The following is a 19,757-nucleotide window of genomic DNA, read 5'->3' on the forward strand; positions in this document are numbered from 1 at the left end:
CCATACAGGAACGATGGTCAAGGGTTCATGTGGATTTTGGCCGCTCGAGGGCCATATGCTGTTATTCCCACACCAAACGGATAGAGGCAATTTTACTCAGAGATACCCCCCATCCTCACCACCGGTCTCGGTTACCTACGTGCCGGCCACGTGCACCATTTTCGCCAGGAAATGAACCCTTCAGGCACTGATTAACCGTGGGATTCACGTCTCCCGCTCTTCTGAAGAATGGTAACAGCAGTTCAGCAAGAGGGGTATATATCGCTCAGAATGCTATAGCATTCTGAGCGACCGGTACGTTTAGTTAGGTTCTTCGGGAATTCATAAGCTGAGTTGCAGCAGCCTTCTCATCGGCTGGAGTGGCGCGAGGAACTGTTGGATCATGTCTCTCGCCCTCACAAGCTGCGCGTCTGCGTAAGGTATCAGGGTCATAGGGCAAGGGAGAGAAAAGGTAAAACTGTTGGTGCCTACAAAACCTTCAGAAGTAAGATGCATGGATAAGCTTAAAGGCCAGACCCGTTGGTGAGAATGGTGCGCTCCAAGGTGTGCGAACCATCATAGGGCACGTAAGCTTTGCAGGCATCTTGTGCTTGTTCTATGCCATTATCTTAAATACGGGAACAGTCTTCCTTTGTCGCCGCCGTGGGTAAAACAGCGAAGACTCATTGGTTAGGGCGACTTTTAATTCCTTCGTAAGGGACCTGATATGTTCAGTTTTTTCTTCCCTGACGCTTGCTTTGCAGTATCGTCAGAAAGTGCGCCACTCCTCTCTCCATTATTCCTGTGGGCCTTGCTTTGAGTTTGTCTACTACGGCAATGCTTGTGTGTCTTTTGGTGAGCAGACGCAAACGGTTTCGTAGCATCTGAGGGCTTGTGCTCCATGACCTGTGGTAACAACACAATTAGACCTGCCGTGCTCCAGAAACAGGTGGCGCATTCATGGCCCTACTAACATGCTTTGTAACATCCGCCGAAATGTGCAGCCTGGCTCTGGATTCACGGCGCCGTCTGGTCCTGGATTCACTTCGACCTCTGGTCCTATATTCAGTGCGCCTATGACACCTTGCTTCGACTTCTCTTCGGTGCATCTTCTGCCGCTTGTTGTACCAACATTATGAAGGTCGTACGGCGGTGAGCTGTGCGTCCGCTTGTGTGCGGTTTGTTGCTCGTCCTTTCATTTCCAGATTATACTAGCTTCCCGACATGAGTTTTGTGCAGCAGAAGACGTTGCCGCTCCTGAAAACTCCGGGGGCACCATCCTGACCATCGTGCAGGTGTTACTGGCAGAACAGGTGATGTCGCCCGTCCTGCATCCGCACCATATGGAGGGCTGTCTGGACCGTCGTATTGCGTCCGGGGACGTGACATGCAGCACATATTGCCCTTATTTACATCGGGAAATGTTGAACGTCACAAGTCACCAGAAGCCGTGTGGGCTGCGAAATGGCACATGTCGGTCGCACGGCGCGCCAATCGACTGCTGTAATCAGCCGCAACGACTCGGCAGTGAAGGGCATCCTGTATTCCCGCCCCTCGTAAATGTCGGGCCTCGCTGTCCATGGTGGCCGCTGTAGCTGGGCCGTCTCTTGTTATGTTTCGTCGCTTCCACGTCGCCTGTTCACTCTCCATCTTCAGGCAGGCATCCACTTAGCGCGTGTTGTGTGCTTTGCACCCGCCACGCACGCTGCTTGCGGAGATCGTCGTCTTTTCTCTCGAGGGAACCTGCGGTGTTCAGGCCGCGCTGCGAATGTTCTGCCGCGTAGCGAAAAACGACTGGTTTTGGTCGACTCGTCGTTAGTTCTGTGTATGGATTGTTTTCGATCGGGGAGGGTCCTTTCAGCTTTGCGGCCGATCTTTCCGTCCCCGTATGCCCTCGTCTCGGCGTGAGAATCCATCGCTATCCAGCAGCTCAGTCCCTGACGGTTAGCCTCCGTCGGAGTCAGGGCTGCGGCGTTCTTTTCCTGCGGCCCTTGTGCGTACAGACGCACCGGTGATGATGGCCTTTCCTTTGGGGTTCACTACTGCTACCGCCCTCGCGTTTTCCTCCTTTCTCTACTTGGACGCGTCCACATACGGAACCATCTGTTTCTTCTTGAGGCACGCGTCTTACTTTGACGATCTCGCCACCCTTTTCCTGTCATGGTTATTCGGGTCCTATTTTGATGGGCACCGGCTTCACCAGGAAAGTGCCCCTTATATTGCTTTCAATGTCTATCTTGTCTTTGCCCCGTCTTCCGCCGGGTATCCTAGCTTTACCAGTAGTGATTTACCAGTGGGCATTCTCTACAGTGTTTCCAATTGAAATAAAAAATTCAACACACCAAAAAATTCTATACACTGGGGTTGAGAGAAATGTCACGATAGATACCGTTGTCCGAGGGCACACGAACTGGATGGCAGTTTTGCCGGTCGAACCCTTCAGCATGCCAGAACCTTACGAGGAAAAAAGGAAGCCGTTCCTGAGAGCGCGGTTCCGGCCTATAACGTCAATGGAGAGCAGGCAACCACGCTCAAGTGATTCAAACACACATCTCCAAGTTGAGTCATGTTTCATGAAATCTGGCTGACTGGATACATGAAAGGATGCATGTGGTGTAGGGCTACGCCACGAAGTGTCACCTCACCTGGGTCTGCGAAAGGACCCTTTTATTGACCAAGATTAATAACTCTAGTCTAGAGAAGCGGGGGGCCATCCTGGCCGACTCCAACACAGCTCATGCTGGTGGCAAGGGCCAAGGCGGCTTCGGAGGCCAACGGGATCTTGGACTTAAGGAAGACCGACCACCGAAGCTATATCTCTTCTTCAGCCCCCATGCTCCAGTTCCACCTGAAAAAGACTTTTACCACTACTACATGGTGGACTCGTGACGCGCCGAGTGACATGGTCTTCACACAGGCGACTGTAATTTGCGAGTCACTTCCCAAAATTTCTCCCTCCGAATAAGATTTGGAGGGAGACTCGCGCCACTCTCGCTGCTCCTCGGCCCCTTGGCGTCTTCTCTGTCGCATTGTCAGGTCAATCACATCGTGCTCCCTTCAGCTGTGGATGCACATTGGCGTAGGAGAGGTCGTGGCCATGGTCATATGTAATTAGACTTTGGAAGCTCGGAAAGCTGCAGTGCAACAAATACATGCGGAACAAGCGATAGCATAAATGCCCGTGTGTGTGTTAGCGGAAGTATACGGCTGGCAATGCGAGTAGTCTTCTGCTCCAGCTGCGCACACACGACGAGCGCACTACCTAGAGACAATTTGCTAATTTCTTACTCCGTAGCTTTCGTGTCCCGAGGAAAGCCTCGTCGATATTATTAGCTAGCTGGCCCGCTCTGTGCATTAATTCCAAGTACCCGAGTTCGAACCCGACCGCGGTGGCCGCGCTTCGATGGAGGTGAAACGCAGAGGCGCCCGTGTCCTCTGCGACGTCAGTGCGCGTTAAAGATCCCTAGGTGGTCGAAATTATCCGGAGCCCTCCACTACGGCGTCCCTAATAGCCTGAGTCGCTTTGGGAAGTTAAACCCTATAAATCATATCTAGGGCACCTATTTCTCTTCTTTCACTCCCACCTCCCTTTTTTTTCTTACGGTGCGGTTGGTGGTTATGGTGGTGAAAACATTAGTAGGAAGGGACAGGGGGTACGTTTGGATCAACCCGTAAGGCACCGATCCTTACAAGCACTAGTTTGGGACCCCAGTGGCGGTGGCCGCCGCCCGGGCGCGCCAGACTAAGGCTTGTGGGGCCTTTCAGCTGTGGCAACCGAGCAGGGTCTCCTCCCAGTCCTCCCGGGTTGAGTTGGGAATGGGGGGAGATAACCGGGTTGGATGGGCAGGCCCACACCATGTGATAGGTGTCAGAAGACACCGTTCCACAGTGGGGGCAGCTGCCGTTAAAGGAGGGGTCAAAATGTTTTAGTGCTGCCGGGCACAGCAATGTATTGAGGAGAAGGCAGAGAAGGAGCCGCTCATCCGCCTTCTTGAGGCCTTTACACGGGCGAGGGTAAAAGCGATGAATATATCTTGATAGTAAGTTGTAACATCTTTGTTGGCATAGACCGGCTTGAAAATGAAAATTGGTCTTTTTGGGGAAAGTAAATGGCGCAGTATCTGTCTCATATATCGGCGGGCACCTTAACCGCGCCGCAAGGGAAGTGATAACGGAGGGAGTTAAAGAAAGGAAGAAAGAGATGCCGTAGTGGAGGGCTCCGGATTAATTTCGACCACCTGGGGATCTTTAACGTGCACTGACATCGCACAGCACGCGGGCGCCTTAGCGTTTCGCCACGATTCGCCATGCAGCCGAAACTCACAAGGGCGCCTGATATGTCAGTTTCGGCTGCATGGCGAATCATGGAGGTTCAACTTGTATGCTTCAAATAATCAGGTGCAGCGAAAAATTTTCTTTCAGGGTACTGCAACTCTTCTAGACTGTGATCTTGTATGCAGCATTCATGGGTGACTAACTACGTGTGTGACCCACTCGACCATACAGGACCTAGCGAAAACGCTGATAAGATACCTGGTATTATATCGCAGACATAAAAAACGCTGGCTTAATTGATGCCGGATTGTCACCCACCTTCGCATGTATTAGAGGAGCTTCACATTCGCGTCTGGATCGGATTTACGTTGCCGCAGGTCTCCTTAAAAGGCGAATGTCCTGCGATGTCATGTCTTTATTTCTCTCGCCATGCCATGGTCATGGATCCGCCGCGGTGGCTCAGTGGTTAAGGCGCTCGTCCTCTGAGCCCGAGTACCCGGGTTCGAACCCGACCACGGCGGCCCCGTTTCGGTGGAGGCGAAACGCAAAAAATTATCTGTGGTTTAACCACTGCTGAAGCTGAGTTAATTGGAGAGACATGGGAGAGGCCTTTGCCCTGCAGTTGGTGTAGCCAGGCTAATGATGATCATGATGAACCTGGTTAAAGAGCGAAAGCTGTGGTGTATCGGGCAAGTAGACGCAGCTTGGCGTCTGTAACGTTGAGTGCGTTGCGCACACTGAATAGGCAGTGCGCCCACCCTGACGCCCTGGCAAGTGGCAGTTAAAGCAATGGCTCATCGCGAGAGGTTGGTCATCCAATGAACGCTGCGGCCTATTCTACCGCCCTCTACTGGTGAATCGAAAGCTAGAAGGTCAAGCGGTGCGACACCATGGTGGATCACATATGGTAAGGCCTGTAACCACACTTCACCTTTGGCTTACTTAAAGGTCAACCAGCAACGCACGGCGAAATCGGCTTTGCCTAGCGTAGTGAAGCTTTCGCTTCAAAAGGCACCGGCGTGCTGTGCGATGTCAATGCACGTTAAAGATTCCCAGGTGATTGAAATTATTCCGGAGCCCTCCACTACGGCACATCTTTCTTCATTTCTTCTTTCACTCCCTCTATCCAACCCGCCGCGGTGGCTCAGTGGTTAGGGCGCTCGACTACTGATCCGGAGTTCCCGGGTTCGAACCCGACCGCGGCGGCTGCGTTTTTATGGAGGAAAAACGCTAAGGCGCCCGTGTGCTGTGCGATGTCAGTGCACGTTAAAGATCCCCAGGTGGTCGAAATTACTCCGGAGCCCTCCACTACGGCACCTAATTCTTCCTTTCTTCTTTCACCCCCTCTCTTATCCCTTCCCTTACGGCGCGGTTCAGGTGTCCAACGATATATGAGACAGATACTGCGCCATTTCCTTTCCCCCAAAAACCAATTATTATTATTATTATTCCCTCTATCCCTTTCCTTAATGTGGCCATGACAGCCTATTTTAACGCATACCCTGCTTATCGCCTTTAATTCCCAACAGGTTTAATTACAATTCCCCCCGTTTTCAGTTGGTTCTGTGCGATAAATATTTTTAAATCAAAATTTTTTCGTTTTTTTTTTGCGAACTGCTTGCTGGTCTGGCAACCTCTGATCGCTGACGTCACGAGCGCATACACGCCACGCGTCGTCTGCTGCGAGCTGTTGAGGTGCTTGCATGCACACAGTAGACAGCAGTCGCTCGAAAAGTTTTTTCTTTTAGCCTAGCGAAATAAAATGCATTTTCCGTGTTCTCTTTTGGGAAGCCTTCAACTTAGTACGCGAGCTGAGTGGTCCTTGGGAAAGCGGACTTGCTCGTGGCACCCCTTTTCTGATTGTTGAGGAAACAGAAGTTGATGTACGCCTGCTTTATTATTTACGCTTAGAAGCATGCGGTTCGTATGTTATGAGTGTGGTCTCTTTTTAGCGGTCAAGTGCTCCAGTATGTGAAAAGCGGCACTTCCCGTGCATGCCTTCGCCGATGTGCGCCGTGAAAGCCTCGGCGTTTTGTATATATAGCTACCAAGTTCTTGTCCGCTATTCGTCGCTCGATAATTAAACTCAACAATCAAAAGGTGCACTACAGTAACCTTGAGGCACTAAAAGGGCAGAGAAAAGTGCCGAGTGCGGAGACTTCCGCCGCGTTTGTAAATCGAACATACATTTCCTTCGACTCATAGAACCTTTTTGCAGGAACCAAGCCGCTTGCAAAACCCGACGTGATTCGAATGCTTTCATTGTCAAGAATAGTCGCCGCTGTCTAAATGTGTGCTTCGAAATAATAGTACACCATTTCACTGTGCGTGCGCATTGTGCCCCAGGAGTGCGACGATTACAATTGCAGCCCAGCGCTGAGGTTGTTTACATGGCTGTGCGCAAACAGTACTGCTCGCTTGCGTGGCATAAAACGCCAGGTGGGTTATCCTTATCTTAAATATTACGTACTCTTGCTAATAATAATAATTGGTTTTGGGGGAAAGGAAACGGCGCAGTATATGTCTCATATATCGTTGGACACCTGAACATTGCTGTGGGATAAAGGAGGGAGTGAAAGAAAGAGGTGCCGTAGTGGAGGGCTCCGGAATAATTTCGACCACCTGGGGATCTTTAACGTGCACTGACATCGCACAGCACACGGGCGCCTTAGCGTTTTTCCTCCATAAAAACTCAGCCGCCGCGGTCGGGTTCGAACCAGGGAACTCCGGATCAATAGCCGAGCGCCCTAACCACTGAGCCACCGCGGCGGGTGTACTCTTGCTCACAAATTGCACTTTTACTCATTTACACACCATGATAACACTGCATTAAGCGCCGATGATGCTATATCGCCTGCTGGGGAAACGCTTCGCGTGGGATGCCGGCGCTTTCCGCCAATTGTATCTGCTGTCTCTTATGTCACCAAAATTTAATTTTAGACCTGTTTAGTTAGGAATACGCTCGGACATTACTTGAATTAATGAAAACAACCAGATTTGTTGTCCACAGTCGACGCCGACGGCTGCCTTCTGCTCATGCTATGCAGACCGGGTCACATATATCGGCACTTCCCCTTTATTGTACTCGCGTCCTGCGATGTAGGCAGTCGTCTCTTTGAGGGCACTGTAGTCAAAACTACGCTCGACAGGTATTTGCAGGCGCTAAAACTTGCGAATTCGCTCTCCGCAATCACCGAAATCACACACACGAATCCTGCGTTCTCGCTATAGGCCTCGTCACGAAATGGGCCAGCGGTCCACCGTCAACCGAAATTCAAGAATATGGCAAAAGTTCCTCACTGATTAGCAACAAAGTGTGAAGATGTGATATGTAGCCACTTGTTTCGCTTTTTTTAGGCACGGATAAGGTACACAAGCGCAGTTTTTCCAGCCGTCGCCTCAGCGGGCGTGAAGCATTCGCTCTGCCGCACAAGCCCAGGCGACGGCGGCGAGCGGCACCGTCGTGCGGCGTTTTGTGCACGTGTCGCTTGCCTCGCCGATCAGTTCTGTGCGCAGGCACTGAATGAAAGCACATCTTCGCTGGTGCACGCACCTCGCATATGTCGCCGTGGCTCATGAGGTCGAATAAGTTTTAAAATTCTTAAGTTTATAGAATGTAATACCAACTATAGTCGGATACGACTTCAGTCTGCAATGAAGCTCCGTCAACATTCAGGACCGGCGCACAGAATTCCTCCACGACAAAAATGTAGGTCGTTGTTAAAACTTCTCTTGTCACCGCAAACGCCGCTAACATAGCTGCTTCTGAGAGCCCCAGAAGCGACGCCAGTCCCTCGCCCGTCGCCTCGGAAGGACCATGTGATGCGCCGTTCACCGCGGCGGAATAGAACAGTGCGCTGCAGCGCTGCCGCCGCCGCTCGGCGCCCGGACCGGACGGGGTGACATACCAAATGCTGCGAAACCTGGGTGCGCAGCAACGACTGATCCTCCTGCAGCAGATGAACCTGGTGTGGGAACGCGGGGAGCTACCGGAGGATTGGCGAACCGCGGTCGTTTGTCCCATACGAAAGGCGGGGCGCCCACCTACGGAGCTGAGCGGATACCGGCCAGTGGCATTAACATCGGCGGCAGGTAAGCTCATGGAGCATATGGCGTTGCAGCGTCTGAACGAGCGGGCTGCGGAGGCTGATTTGTTTGACGAGCGGCAGACGGGTTTCCGTGGGATGCGGTGCACGGCTGATTCTATATCGGACGTTGTTACAGCGCTGGAGCATGCCAGGGCAGCAGGCCAGGTTGCGCTGCTGCTGCTACTGGACGTCTCGGGCGCTTTTGACAACGTTCACCGCGCACCAATTCTCGCGGTGCTTGAGGGGGCCGGTGTGAGCGGGCGCCTTTTGCGATACGTTCATGGCTTCCTGAGCGGGCGCACCATGCGCGTACGAGTAGGGGGTAAGCTCTCCAAGCCTCGCCCGGTTGACATGGGCTTGCCGCAGGGCTCTGTCCTATCACCATTTCTGTTTAATGTGGCCATGTCGGTGGTGCCGGCCTCCCTCCCCACGAGCGGGCGACACCATGTGTACATGTCCATATATGCAGACGACATAGCTCTGTGGTGCCGGGGACCACCGGGCGAGGCGTTCCGCGTGCGGGGGTGCCTTCAGGGAGCCCTGACCGCAATCGATGCCAGCTTGCGCGGCCTTGGTCTGTCGCTGAGTGCGGGCAAATCGGTGGCCATGGCCTGCGTTTCGCGCTCGCGCGCGCACCTTGCGCCACTGTCACTGGACGGGACTCCGATTCCTTGGCGTAAATCGGTGCGGTACCTTGGCCTGGACATCGACTGGCGCCTTTCCTTCCGCCCCGCGGCGACCAAGGTCAGTCTGCAGGTGAAGAGGATCACCGCTGCCGTGCACAAGCTCACCGCTCGAGGCCAGTGCATCTCCCAGCAAGCCGCGCTGCGTCTATACAATGCCGCAGCTTTGGGGGCGGTGCTCTATGCGCTGCCGCTCGTCACGGTGCGCAAGCCGTGCTGGAAGAAGCTCGAGCTTCAGCACCGCAAGTCCCTGCGCGTGTGCCTAGGCCTGCCCAAAAACTCGCAGTGCGCCGCAACGCTGGCCGAGGCAGGAGCGTGGCCCCTTGAGCTCCAAGCAGCGCGCAGGGCACTGAATCACATCGACCGGCTTCACCGAGCACCGGACGGCGGCTCGCTTCTGCAGCGTATGCGCTCGCACCCGCGCTCACGAATGGGCGCGGCGCTGCTTGAGTATGAGCAATTGACCCAAGGCCCACCCCCCTACGGCTCCTGCGCGCCCTGGCCTGCTGCCTCGGAGGTACAGCGAGAGATCGTCGGCATCGCGGGAAAGCGGAGCACACCCCTCTGCGCTGTGCAGCATCGCCGGCAACGAAGAAGCTGACGACCTCGCGACCGCTGCACACCAACTACCTGCCAGCGATCTGCCCCTTGCGCTGGAGGACGTGCGTGCGGCCATTCACGACCATCTCCGAAAGCAGCACCCCGACCCACGCATCGCGGGAGGTGAGCGCATCGACAGTGTCACCGGCTGTCGCGCACTTACACGGTCACAACGTGCAATGATCCTCCGCGCGCGCATTGGCTGCGTGTGGCCCGGGGAACGACGGGTGCGTCACGGAATCGCGACGAGTGATGTGTGTGACGGATGCGGTGCAGTGGAAACACTAGAACATCTGCTCCTTCGCTGCTCCGCGTTCGCCGATGCTCGTCGCGATATGCTCGCGGCCTATAGGGCGCAGGGCATACTACCAGACTCCATCAAGACGCTATTGTGGCCGCAGGGCAGTGCGCGCACTCGTGAGCGAACTTTGGTGAGCCTCTGTGCATTCCTCGAACACACGGGCTTGACGTCCCGTCCCGTCTGTTCTCCGTCAGGTAGTTACACGCAGTGACCGAACGCTCCGCGAGTTCTACCTTGAACGATTAATAACTGGACGCCCCACTCCAGTTGTAACCTACACAGTGCTGTGCGCGTGTGTGATTTAATTCCTCTGAAATGAACTAATCACGCGCACAACCTGGACACATTTCTTATTGTGTAAATAGTTTGTACATATTACTTCTCCCCCTGTCCTCTATTCCTGTCCCCTCACCTCTTTCATTTCATTTCTTCATTCTGCCTGCTGTCCTTTATTTCCGCTGCCCCAGCACAGGTGCTTCAGTATCGATGGCAGATGCCGGGGCTAGCAAAAATCTTTTCCTTCCTTTTTACTATTATTTTTAATAAAACCACTACCACCACCACCACCTAAACAAGAAGCTAACCATGAGAAAAATGTTATAAGCTCTAGAATTTTGATACCTGGCTTGTTTAATAAAGTCAAATATTAAAAATCTGATTTCGTTCACTTTTGTGACTGGTTAGCGGAGTAATACGCCGCGGACCGTGGCCCAGTGTTAACAACTGCTGTTTTTTTAAGTTTTTCTGGTTCCCACTAAGCTGACTCTTTAACATTACTACGATACGCGATCGTTGTTCGTGCTGGCGTAGTCGTCGGTCTAGCGTGGCAGACCAGTGCGTCAGCGACGGCATTTGCGTACCGACCAGCCCACCGACCGTCGATCGCCGTCGCATCGGCCTATAGTGTTACCGGACCATACCTATACCGAAGAAAAACTGCGTCGCTGTTATTATCGCTTTTGCAGTACCAGTCATTCATACATGGGGGACGACTGCTACTTCGATCGCCCGCGAAATTACAGGGGGAAATGAGACCTCGCTGCCCATATTGCAGCAACGAGAGCAGACTACGTTGCTCCATGCATGTGCTAGTGACCTCACGAGAGCTTTCAATATGGCGGTCGCTGCCGGTGGGAGGAGTCTTCCGGTCTCAATTTCGATTGTATTTTTTGGAAAACACAGCGCGTCCAGGGCAGCCAAATTTCGGAAATTGAAACACAAACTCTTGCATTAGTTACTGAAGCAAAAAACTGCAATTTGAAGAACGACCATGTCATGGCCCCTTTAAGGCGCGGTTCGTGTGTCCACCGAGATATTTCAGACAATTACTGCGCAATTTCCTTTCCTCAAAAACCGATTTTCATTGTCATTGCGCGGACTGGAGATGTACCCGTCCAACGTTTCAGCGACATTGGGCGTTGTGGAATCTTAATTCTTCGTTGCTAAACAAGGAAGACTTTAGGCGGCGAGTGAGGAGGAGGAAGAGAAAACTTTATTGTGCCCTGTGGTTTTGGGGCTTCATCAGAGATTTTCTCTCCCAGGTTTTATAGTCAGGAGTCCTGTGTGGTCCTTGTCCACTTTTAACCACGGATCGGCTGCCCTCAGTTCACTGCCGCCCGTTGAGTAATAAACCCTGTTGACCTTCACAGCGGTCGCTGGACAGCAGTCTCTCCCACTGCTCCGCACTCGGGTTTTATAATTTGGGGACCACGTCTATGTTTCGACAGGCCCAAGTGATTCAGACGCGTCCTCGAGAGGGGCAGACACCGAAATTGCAGTGGCCACGGTGGTCGATTCGTCCATACTCGAAATCACCAGCGCGTCTATACGAGACTACACGGTAGCAGAGGTCGTGGAAGTAGCCGTTGCTCTAGCGGTGGCGGAGGGGTATAGAAGCGGGCGGTCGCTAACAGTACTCACGGACTCTCAAACAGCCTGCCGAAATTACATGAATGGCAGGATAGGTCTTCACATGCTCCGTGTAATCCTCGCAGCGAGCGACATAATTAAAAACAACGAAGAAGAAAAGGACAACACCACACACACAATTGTGTGGGAAGTGCGACACGCGGGAGTGCAGGGAACGAAGAGGCCGACAAGATAGCTCGAGGATACACTATTTTCCGAGCATGCGACGAGATACCGGAACTCGTGCCAGCACCCAAGGAATACTTGGCCATACTACAAAACTATAGAGGCAGAAGAATTCGATATCTCCCGCCGCACGCATCTCTCAACAGAGAGGAAGCTATCACTTCATCATCATCATTTATTAACCCTTAAGGGTCCCGTCAGGGACATTACAGACAGGTTTTTGCCCAAACCTACACATACTAAACAAAATGCACCCTATGATATGCGCGGACAAATGTCCCTGGTGCGACGAAGAACCCACACTATATCACAGCAGCGAGTGACGATAGCTTTGTAATCTTGCTTGACTGTGAAAGAATGAAAATGCTGCACTGAGTTTCATTGTGTCTTTTAATGTTGCTGATCGTCTGTGTCGGAATTCATGCATGAGGTGTGTTTGGCTGTTCGTTTCCTACTTGTTCGTTTTTCCCCAGAGTTCCTCTTTTCGGTGCCAGAGAAACGGTTGTAGAAGAACTTAATTTGCATGCTCTTCCCTGCGCTAATTGATCCCTCCGTGTACTTTGGTTTACCGAGACGACGTACTGAAAAGTATGTAAAATGTCCCTCTCACCGTGTACAAAACATTTTTTTATAAGAAATATTAGCCACTAAAACATGCTTATACAAAAAGGGTATTTTTGTCTCTGCGGTAAGTTGCCGCCTTTGTGGTACTCCCGAAACGATTGATCATTGTTTCATCAACTGCAAATATGCAATACTCTTATGGGTTATTATGCAACCGACACTGAAAAAAACAGACATTTTAACACCGCATTCTGTACAATATCTCCCTGCATTGCCATTTCCTGGTGAACCCTAAGATATGTTCTTTCTAATATGATTGTACAGGCTCTTGAAAACACGCATGATGGACCAACATTGTGAATCTGAATTGTTTCTGCAAAAAAAAAATAACTTCAGTAGAGTGAGTGTACACCTAAAAGAAGAGTATGCCCAGACCGAGTTTGAACCGGATGGCACACACTCTTGATTCCGCGGGATCTTCACTGCCTTTTTTATAGTCCTTTGTTTCTTAGGTGTATCATATTGTGATCTATTAGTTGCTTTGAATTGCCTCTTGTGTTTGTTAAGGTGTGTCGTGTTAGGGCCGTTGTACGATCGTTTTGGAGCGCCTTCCGCCTCGTCCGTTTCGCGAGCGGAGCTGGCGGATCCGCCTCGTTCGGCGAACGGATGGAAAGTTGGTGAACTTCAACTTTCTGGCGGACGAGCGCATCCGGCCGGGGACCGGATTGCAGCTATTGGCTGCTTTTCCCGTGACGTCAGTGACGTCCGAGCCCCTCCTCCCTCCGCCTCGGTTCTGCTCTGCCCCGGCCTGCCGGGGCAAAATGGCCATCCGTCGACTGAACTGGGGAGCGCGGCCTGGGCAGTGGCAGCGATGGTGGTGGTGGTGGTGGTTGTTGCTATGAAGGGGGGGGAGGGGGATCTGGTCCCGACGCATGTCGTTCCTTTGGGCATCACTCTTGGGGAGCGGAGGGGGGGGGGGGGGGCGCCTATGCATCGGTCCCTCGCGAGCACGCGAGGGAGAGAACGCAGCTTCGCATTTCTTTTCCCAGCGCGAACTTGAAAAAAAGAAAAGGGAAAAAAAGGAGAGAAAAAGTAAAGGGAATGTGGAATTCAAAGTGAATACCTTTTCTGTTTTGGGGCGGTCATTTTCGCAAAATACTTAATTTTGTAGGTGTGGCTGAGCAGGTCGGTGCACGCAACTCTGTTGGCGAAATAGTTGGCATTTCGTTTCGTTCTTCGCTGCATAAGAATTGCAATATTTTTTATTTCAGCATAAAATGAAGTGCCCATAAGGCGATACGCGAGGCTGAAGAGAAAAACTAAAACACTCACGAAATGCGCCTAGCAGCTGCTCGCTTATGGCTAACGGAAAAATGATCTAAAGTTAATCTACCACTGAGATAAACGGCTGGTGTGTTTATTTTAATGCCGATCACAGCGTACGCGTATCCCCAAAACGATGAATGTGCAGAGCCGTCGCTGATATGCAAATGCTCATTCAAGTGCAAGCAGACATTTCGACTACTTTTACTTTTAGTAATTGTTTAGATGTAGTTAAGTAACTTCGGAAATTAAGCCGGGCATCACACGCCGGAACAATAAGCCGATCATTGCCCTTGTCTCACATGCGTCTGCATAACGCAGCTGTTGATGTCAGTCTCCAAAACAATATTTCGCATTCCCGGACTGGACTGGCGCAGGGCTTTACTGGCAAAAAAAGTGTTTCGTTTCTAACGAGGAGGGGTGCATAGACACATTTTTTCTTATATTGGAATATTTGGCTATAACAATCACGCATCTACAGGCTTGCTATTAACGTTTTGGTATCGTCAACTGGCCGATGCGAGCGATGGAAAACTTACAAGACACTGAAGGGATAGACCATCACCTTCAACATTTCCATTAGAGTACCGTGCAATGTAGTCGGGCGCATACCGATCTGCCCCTTGGGATGCGGGAGCCCGTTTCGGCGCGTGGAGCGATGCTGGCGGTGCGCTCGCGCCGGCTAGGTTGCCACCAGCCGGAGAAGGCTATTGGACAGACGGATATGCCCGGCGCGCCAATCGGCATGCTGGGACCATCCGTCTCGCTCGCAAGCGCCAAAGTGATCGTACAACACCTTTCCGCCTCACGTCCGCCTGGCGGCCGAAAACTGGCGGACCGCTCCCGAAACGGACGAGGCGGAAGGCGCTCCAAAACGATCGTACAACGGCCCTTATGCATAGTTTTGATTTGGCAGTGTTTTTCTCACGCTTGTACATAGTTCATGTACATAAAACATTGCATCACCGTAATACAGTGCTGCAAAAAAAAGCTCTTCGGTCTAGGGGCATGACTTTCGTTTAAGGTGCGCGAGGTCCCGGGTTCAAATCCTGGACTAGCCCGTCGTTTTTGTAGCGATAGCTACATTACGGTAGCATTTCGAGCCTTCAGCGTGGCGCCGCCACCACCCTGTGGCTGCGCCGCCACGCTGTCACCTGGTTGGTGACGTGGTGCGGAGCAGCTGCCGGCGGCGCAGCGCCGTGGCTGATCACGTGGTTGGTCACGTGACCAAGCTCCACTTGGTCAGCTGTAGCTACACGTCACTCCAGGTTTAACCAAAGCTAAACCACCGCAATTTTTTTCTTTAGCCACCAAATGCATCCCATGACACTAAATGACCAACACACGGCGTCGTCTTCGGCTCGTTGGCTCCTTTGGCTTCCCCGCTATATGGAACACCGGAGGATTGTGGAAGCATTAGAGACTTATGGCACGGTCCAGTCTGTGGAGCGTGAAAAGTGGCGGTGCCCAGGGATGGAGCATATGGAAACGGCGAACCGTGAACTCTCCCTCACACTCAAGGATGGAGTGTCAGCTAGCACCATTCCACACACACTTAATGTTTATGGAGTGCAGGCATTAGTCCTTATCCCAGGGAGACCTCCACTGTGCCTCCGATGTAGCCGGGTTGGACATGTCCGGCGCCAGTGTCGCACGCCTCGATGCACTCACTGCCGACGCTTTGGCCATACTGCGGAGAACTGTGTCTTGAGTTACGCTGACAGGCTGCGTCAAGGCCAGTGGTCACGGGAAGATGACTTGGCATCAGAACACATTATGGATGTGTCTGAGGTTGTGGACGCGACCGGAGAACTAAGTCATGCGCATCGAATAGATGGGGAACAGAAGACTTCAACACCTCAAAACAACACGGAATATGAAGCGACTGGCCATCTAGCATCCACGCCTCCAGGACGAAAACCGCCGGACCCGGGCCCCCCCGTGAGTGTTACAGAGACTGCTGTGCTTGCTGCACAGGAACACCTCGTTGCCACAGGTCAACGTCCGGATATGCCTCCTGTGGAGTCAGTCGAGGCGATACAGCCAGTGAATGCTCGCCGATCCTCCTCTGATGCTGTTTCTGCTTCGTCGTTGGAGGGTAACGGTGAGACGTGTGTGGCGTCGATCTCTGGCGTGTCAGGTTCTCTGTCGGCTGTCAGTGTGGCAGCGAGTGATGTGCTCCCCTCGGGTTCGTGGGCTGAGGCCTTGGCTGTCTCAGAGGAAGACATGGACAGCACCGCACCTTTGAAACGTCCTGCAGATGCTGACGAGGTGTGTATCGATGGCGCTGACCAGAAGGCACAATGTGTAGAGGCCACGGGAAGGGTGGTGTTAAAGAGGAGGGCGATGTCTGCCCGAGAGGCCGCCAATTTGGCGGCGGGCCACCACATTCCAGGGGATGGCGTTTGTTAAGACTGGCACCAAAATGGCGAGCGTCGCAGCATATCAAGTCGCTACCCTTAACGTTAGGGGTATGCGTAATCGCAGGAGGCAACAGCAGGTACGGCATCTCTTAAAGAAATGGAGTGTGTGTGTAGCCGCTATCCAGGAAACAAAGTTGTCCTCTAATGAAGAGACAGCAGCTGCTCTTGAGCCTTTTTTGTCGGAATACAGCATTATTGTTAGCCACGCGAGAGGCTTATCCGGAGGTTGTATGCTATTCCTGGCGAACACGCTAGAGATGACAGCCATGTCTTATTGCATAGATGACGAGGGGCGACTTATATGCTGTGATCTCACAATTTCAGGTGTACAGTGGCGGATTATTTGTGTTTATGCCCCCACAAAGCAGCGCGATAGAACGCTTTTTTTTCTGTCATTAGTTGAACATTTGTGCACGGACCGCAAAATTATATTGTTGGGAGATTTTAATTGCGTTTGTAGGGATGAGGACCGTTCAGTGGTATGTAAGAGATACGACCATAGTGCTGCATTACTTACTGATTTGGTTTCTGAATATAGTCTTGTGGATGTGGGGCAGGAAAAAGGCGACAGTATACATTTCACTCATTTTCAGTTTTCCTCTAATGCTCGCCTTGACAGAATTTACGTTTCTGTTGACGCATTAGCAAGTGTGTTTGGCTACTGGGTGCGGCCCATTTTCTTCAGTGACCACTGTATGGTGTCTCTTCAGATAGGAAAGTACACTCGGCATGTACTTCACCCTCGATGGGAGTTGTGGAAGATGAATAACTGTCTGCTCTCAGACGAAATCTTTCAGCGTGCTGTACCTACTTGTTTGAAGGACGTATGGTCACGCCGTGATCTTTCCATTTTTCAAAAGTGGGACTTGTTTAAACAGGAGATCAAAAACTTGGCAATTGAGGCCTCAGCAAGAATCGCTTTCCTGAAGAGACACCACCTTCGTGAGCTTGGGCGCACCCTAACGGAGCTACATGAGCTAGAGAGGGTAAGCCCGGGTGCCTATCTCGAAGAGATTAATAACGTAAAAGCACAGCTTCAACAATTTGCGACAGACAGATATAAGGGGGCCTTGATACGATCTAGGTCCCGAAGGTTTCTTGATGAGCAACCTTCTCGTCGGGCCCTGAGTGATGAAAGAGAGAATGCTCTTGCGAAGGAAATATTGGAAATTCAGTATGGTGATTGCACATACAGTGATGCGCCTGGTATTCTTGCTGCTTTCTTCGACTATTATCGGAAGCTGTTTGGCAGTTGCGAAGATCCTAGTCAGGGTTTCGATTACAGTTCCTTGCTCGGAAACTTCCCTAGACTTGATGATGAGAAGTGTGCTATAGTGAAGGGACCTATCACTTTGGATGAAATTCAATCAGCCATTTCTGCCCTGCAGAGCCAGAAATCTCCTGGGCCAGATGGTATTACTAGCGAATTCTATAAAACATTTTCGCCTTGCCTAGTGCCTGTTTTGATGGAAGTTTTCAAAGCATCTTATGATGTGGGTGTCCTGCCTCCCACTTTTTATTCTGGGCACACAATATTAATTCCCAAAAGCAAAGATACTAATCGGTTGAAAACTGTTGAGGGATATCGTCCAATTTCCCTTTGCAATGTTGATTACAAAATTTTTGCCAAGGTTCTTAGCAGTCGTCTGCAGCTCGTCATTATGGACTTGATAGGTCCGCATCAGGTCTGTGGTATTAGAGGCCGCAGTATTCAAACACATATCCATATTGCACGTTCAGTATTAGAGACAGTATCAGATGAGATAGGCTAAGTAGCTCTGATTCAAATTGACTTGGCTAAGGCGTTTGATAAAGTTCGGCACGATTTCTTGTTCGCGGTCTTGGAGTATGGAAATATTGGTGACGTCTTGCTCAAAGGCATAAGGCTGTGCTATAAGAACTCCTATACAAGGGTTATTGTTAATCAGGAGCTAACGAAACCAGTACCACTAGAAGCATCTGTTCGTCAAGGATGTCCACTGTCTCCATTGTTGTTTGCCCTATATCTGGAACCCCTCTGTCTCAGTATAATTAACAGCGCAGCTATCCGCGGTTTCTCTCTGGCTCAATGTGAAGTTAAAGTTTTAGCTTACGCTGATGATGTCGCCCTCTTTTGTTCTGACAAAAAGAGTGTACTCGAGGCTCTAAACTTGACTAAACAGTTCTGCGATGTATCAGGCGCGGCTCTTAATTTAGAGAAATCCAAAGGCTTTTGGTTGGGTTATTGGGGAACTAGGCCAAGCCAGTTCGGTGGTATATGCTGGAACTGTAGCCCTCTTGAGTACCTAGGCGTTCCGCTGCACCAAGTTCGCAACAGTACAGCCTACTGGGATTCACAAACTGTAACTCTACGGCGGCAAACACAGGCTTGGATAGGTAGGGAACTCTCAGTGTTTGCGAGGGCACAGGTCTGTAACATTTTTTTGTTTGCAAAGCTCGCGTATGTCCTTCAAGTCCTGCATTGTGCGAGGAGGAAGGTGCAAGCAATACATAAAATATTTGCAGCATTCGTTTGGCGCTCTCAATGGGAGCCGATGAGGCGTGACAACTTGTTCCTTCCCTTAGAGGGTGGTGGAGTGGGCCTTGTTCACCTGTTCGTGCATCAACTCGTTTCCCGTTTTTTCTTTCTCAAATCGGCAAACGACCCGTTTCTGGTAGCTGTGCTCATTAGGCGGCTTAGTTTTCATTTGCCTTACTTATTCGCACCGACTGTGCAGGCTCGTGAGGGGACTTTATGGGGATTTCTTAAGGAGGTTGCTGACACTTTCAATTTTCTCACTGTGCGCTTCTCTTTAGATTACCTGTATAGCCTCTCGAGAAAGCAGATGACCCAGGCTCTCACTGAGTCTTTGTTCCCTACACCATTGTATCGGCAGCCTTATTTGGGGTCTTTGGACATCAGTGTTCTAAAGCGTGTTAGGCGGATGTGCATTCAGGCAGCCGCTAAAACGTTCTTTTTCAAACTACACACAGCGACGCTGCCTGTCAAGACATTTCTTAATGACAAGGGGATGTTTGTACCCTGGAATGTGAATTGTCGTCTGTGTAACGTGCCTGAGACAATTGATCATTGCTTCATCCTGTGCCGTGATGCCATGTTCTTTTGGGACATACTACAACGAACTCTTAAGAAGGACATTGAAATTACACCATACACTATTAGATTTCTGCCTGTTGACAAAAACTCTGTTGTGCCTTATGACGTGTTTGTGTTGATGGGACTATTCAGTCTTTGGAAAAGCCGTATGATGGACAGACATGCCGAGCCACCAAGATCGTCCAAATCTGTGTTTCGGGAACAGTGTGCGTTGGTGAGGAGTGTATATGCTGCTCGCGACGAACCTCCAAGCTGGCTGCCGTGCCGAGATGCTTGTGTGTGCCTCCCTGAATTTTGATGTTTTGATGGGGATGCAGTGATGAGTTAGGG

The 19,757-nt window shown here is 51.3% G+C and overlaps 1 protein-coding gene across 1 annotated transcript; it reads left to right on the forward strand.

Annotated features, from left to right (window-relative positions):
* Window positions 1-528: 528 nt before the first annotated feature.
* LOC144134005 (uncharacterized) lies at window positions 529-19,725 on the forward strand. Its single transcript, XM_077667027.1, has 4 exons — window positions 529-543; window positions 1,185-1,292; window positions 2,599-2,864; window positions 18,567-19,725. Exons 1-4 carry the CDS (start codon window positions 529-531, stop codon window positions 19,723-19,725), a joined length of 1,548 nt encoding a protein of 515 aa, XP_077523153.1.
* The last annotated feature ends 32 nt before the right edge of the window (window positions 19,726-19,757 follow it).

Source organism: Amblyomma americanum, chromosome 5 (genome assembly GCF_052857255.1).
Source record: "Amblyomma americanum isolate KBUSLIRL-KWMA chromosome 5, ASM5285725v1, whole genome shotgun sequence".
Lineage (NCBI taxonomy): Eukaryota > Metazoa > Arthropoda > Arachnida > Ixodida > Ixodidae > Amblyomma > Amblyomma americanum.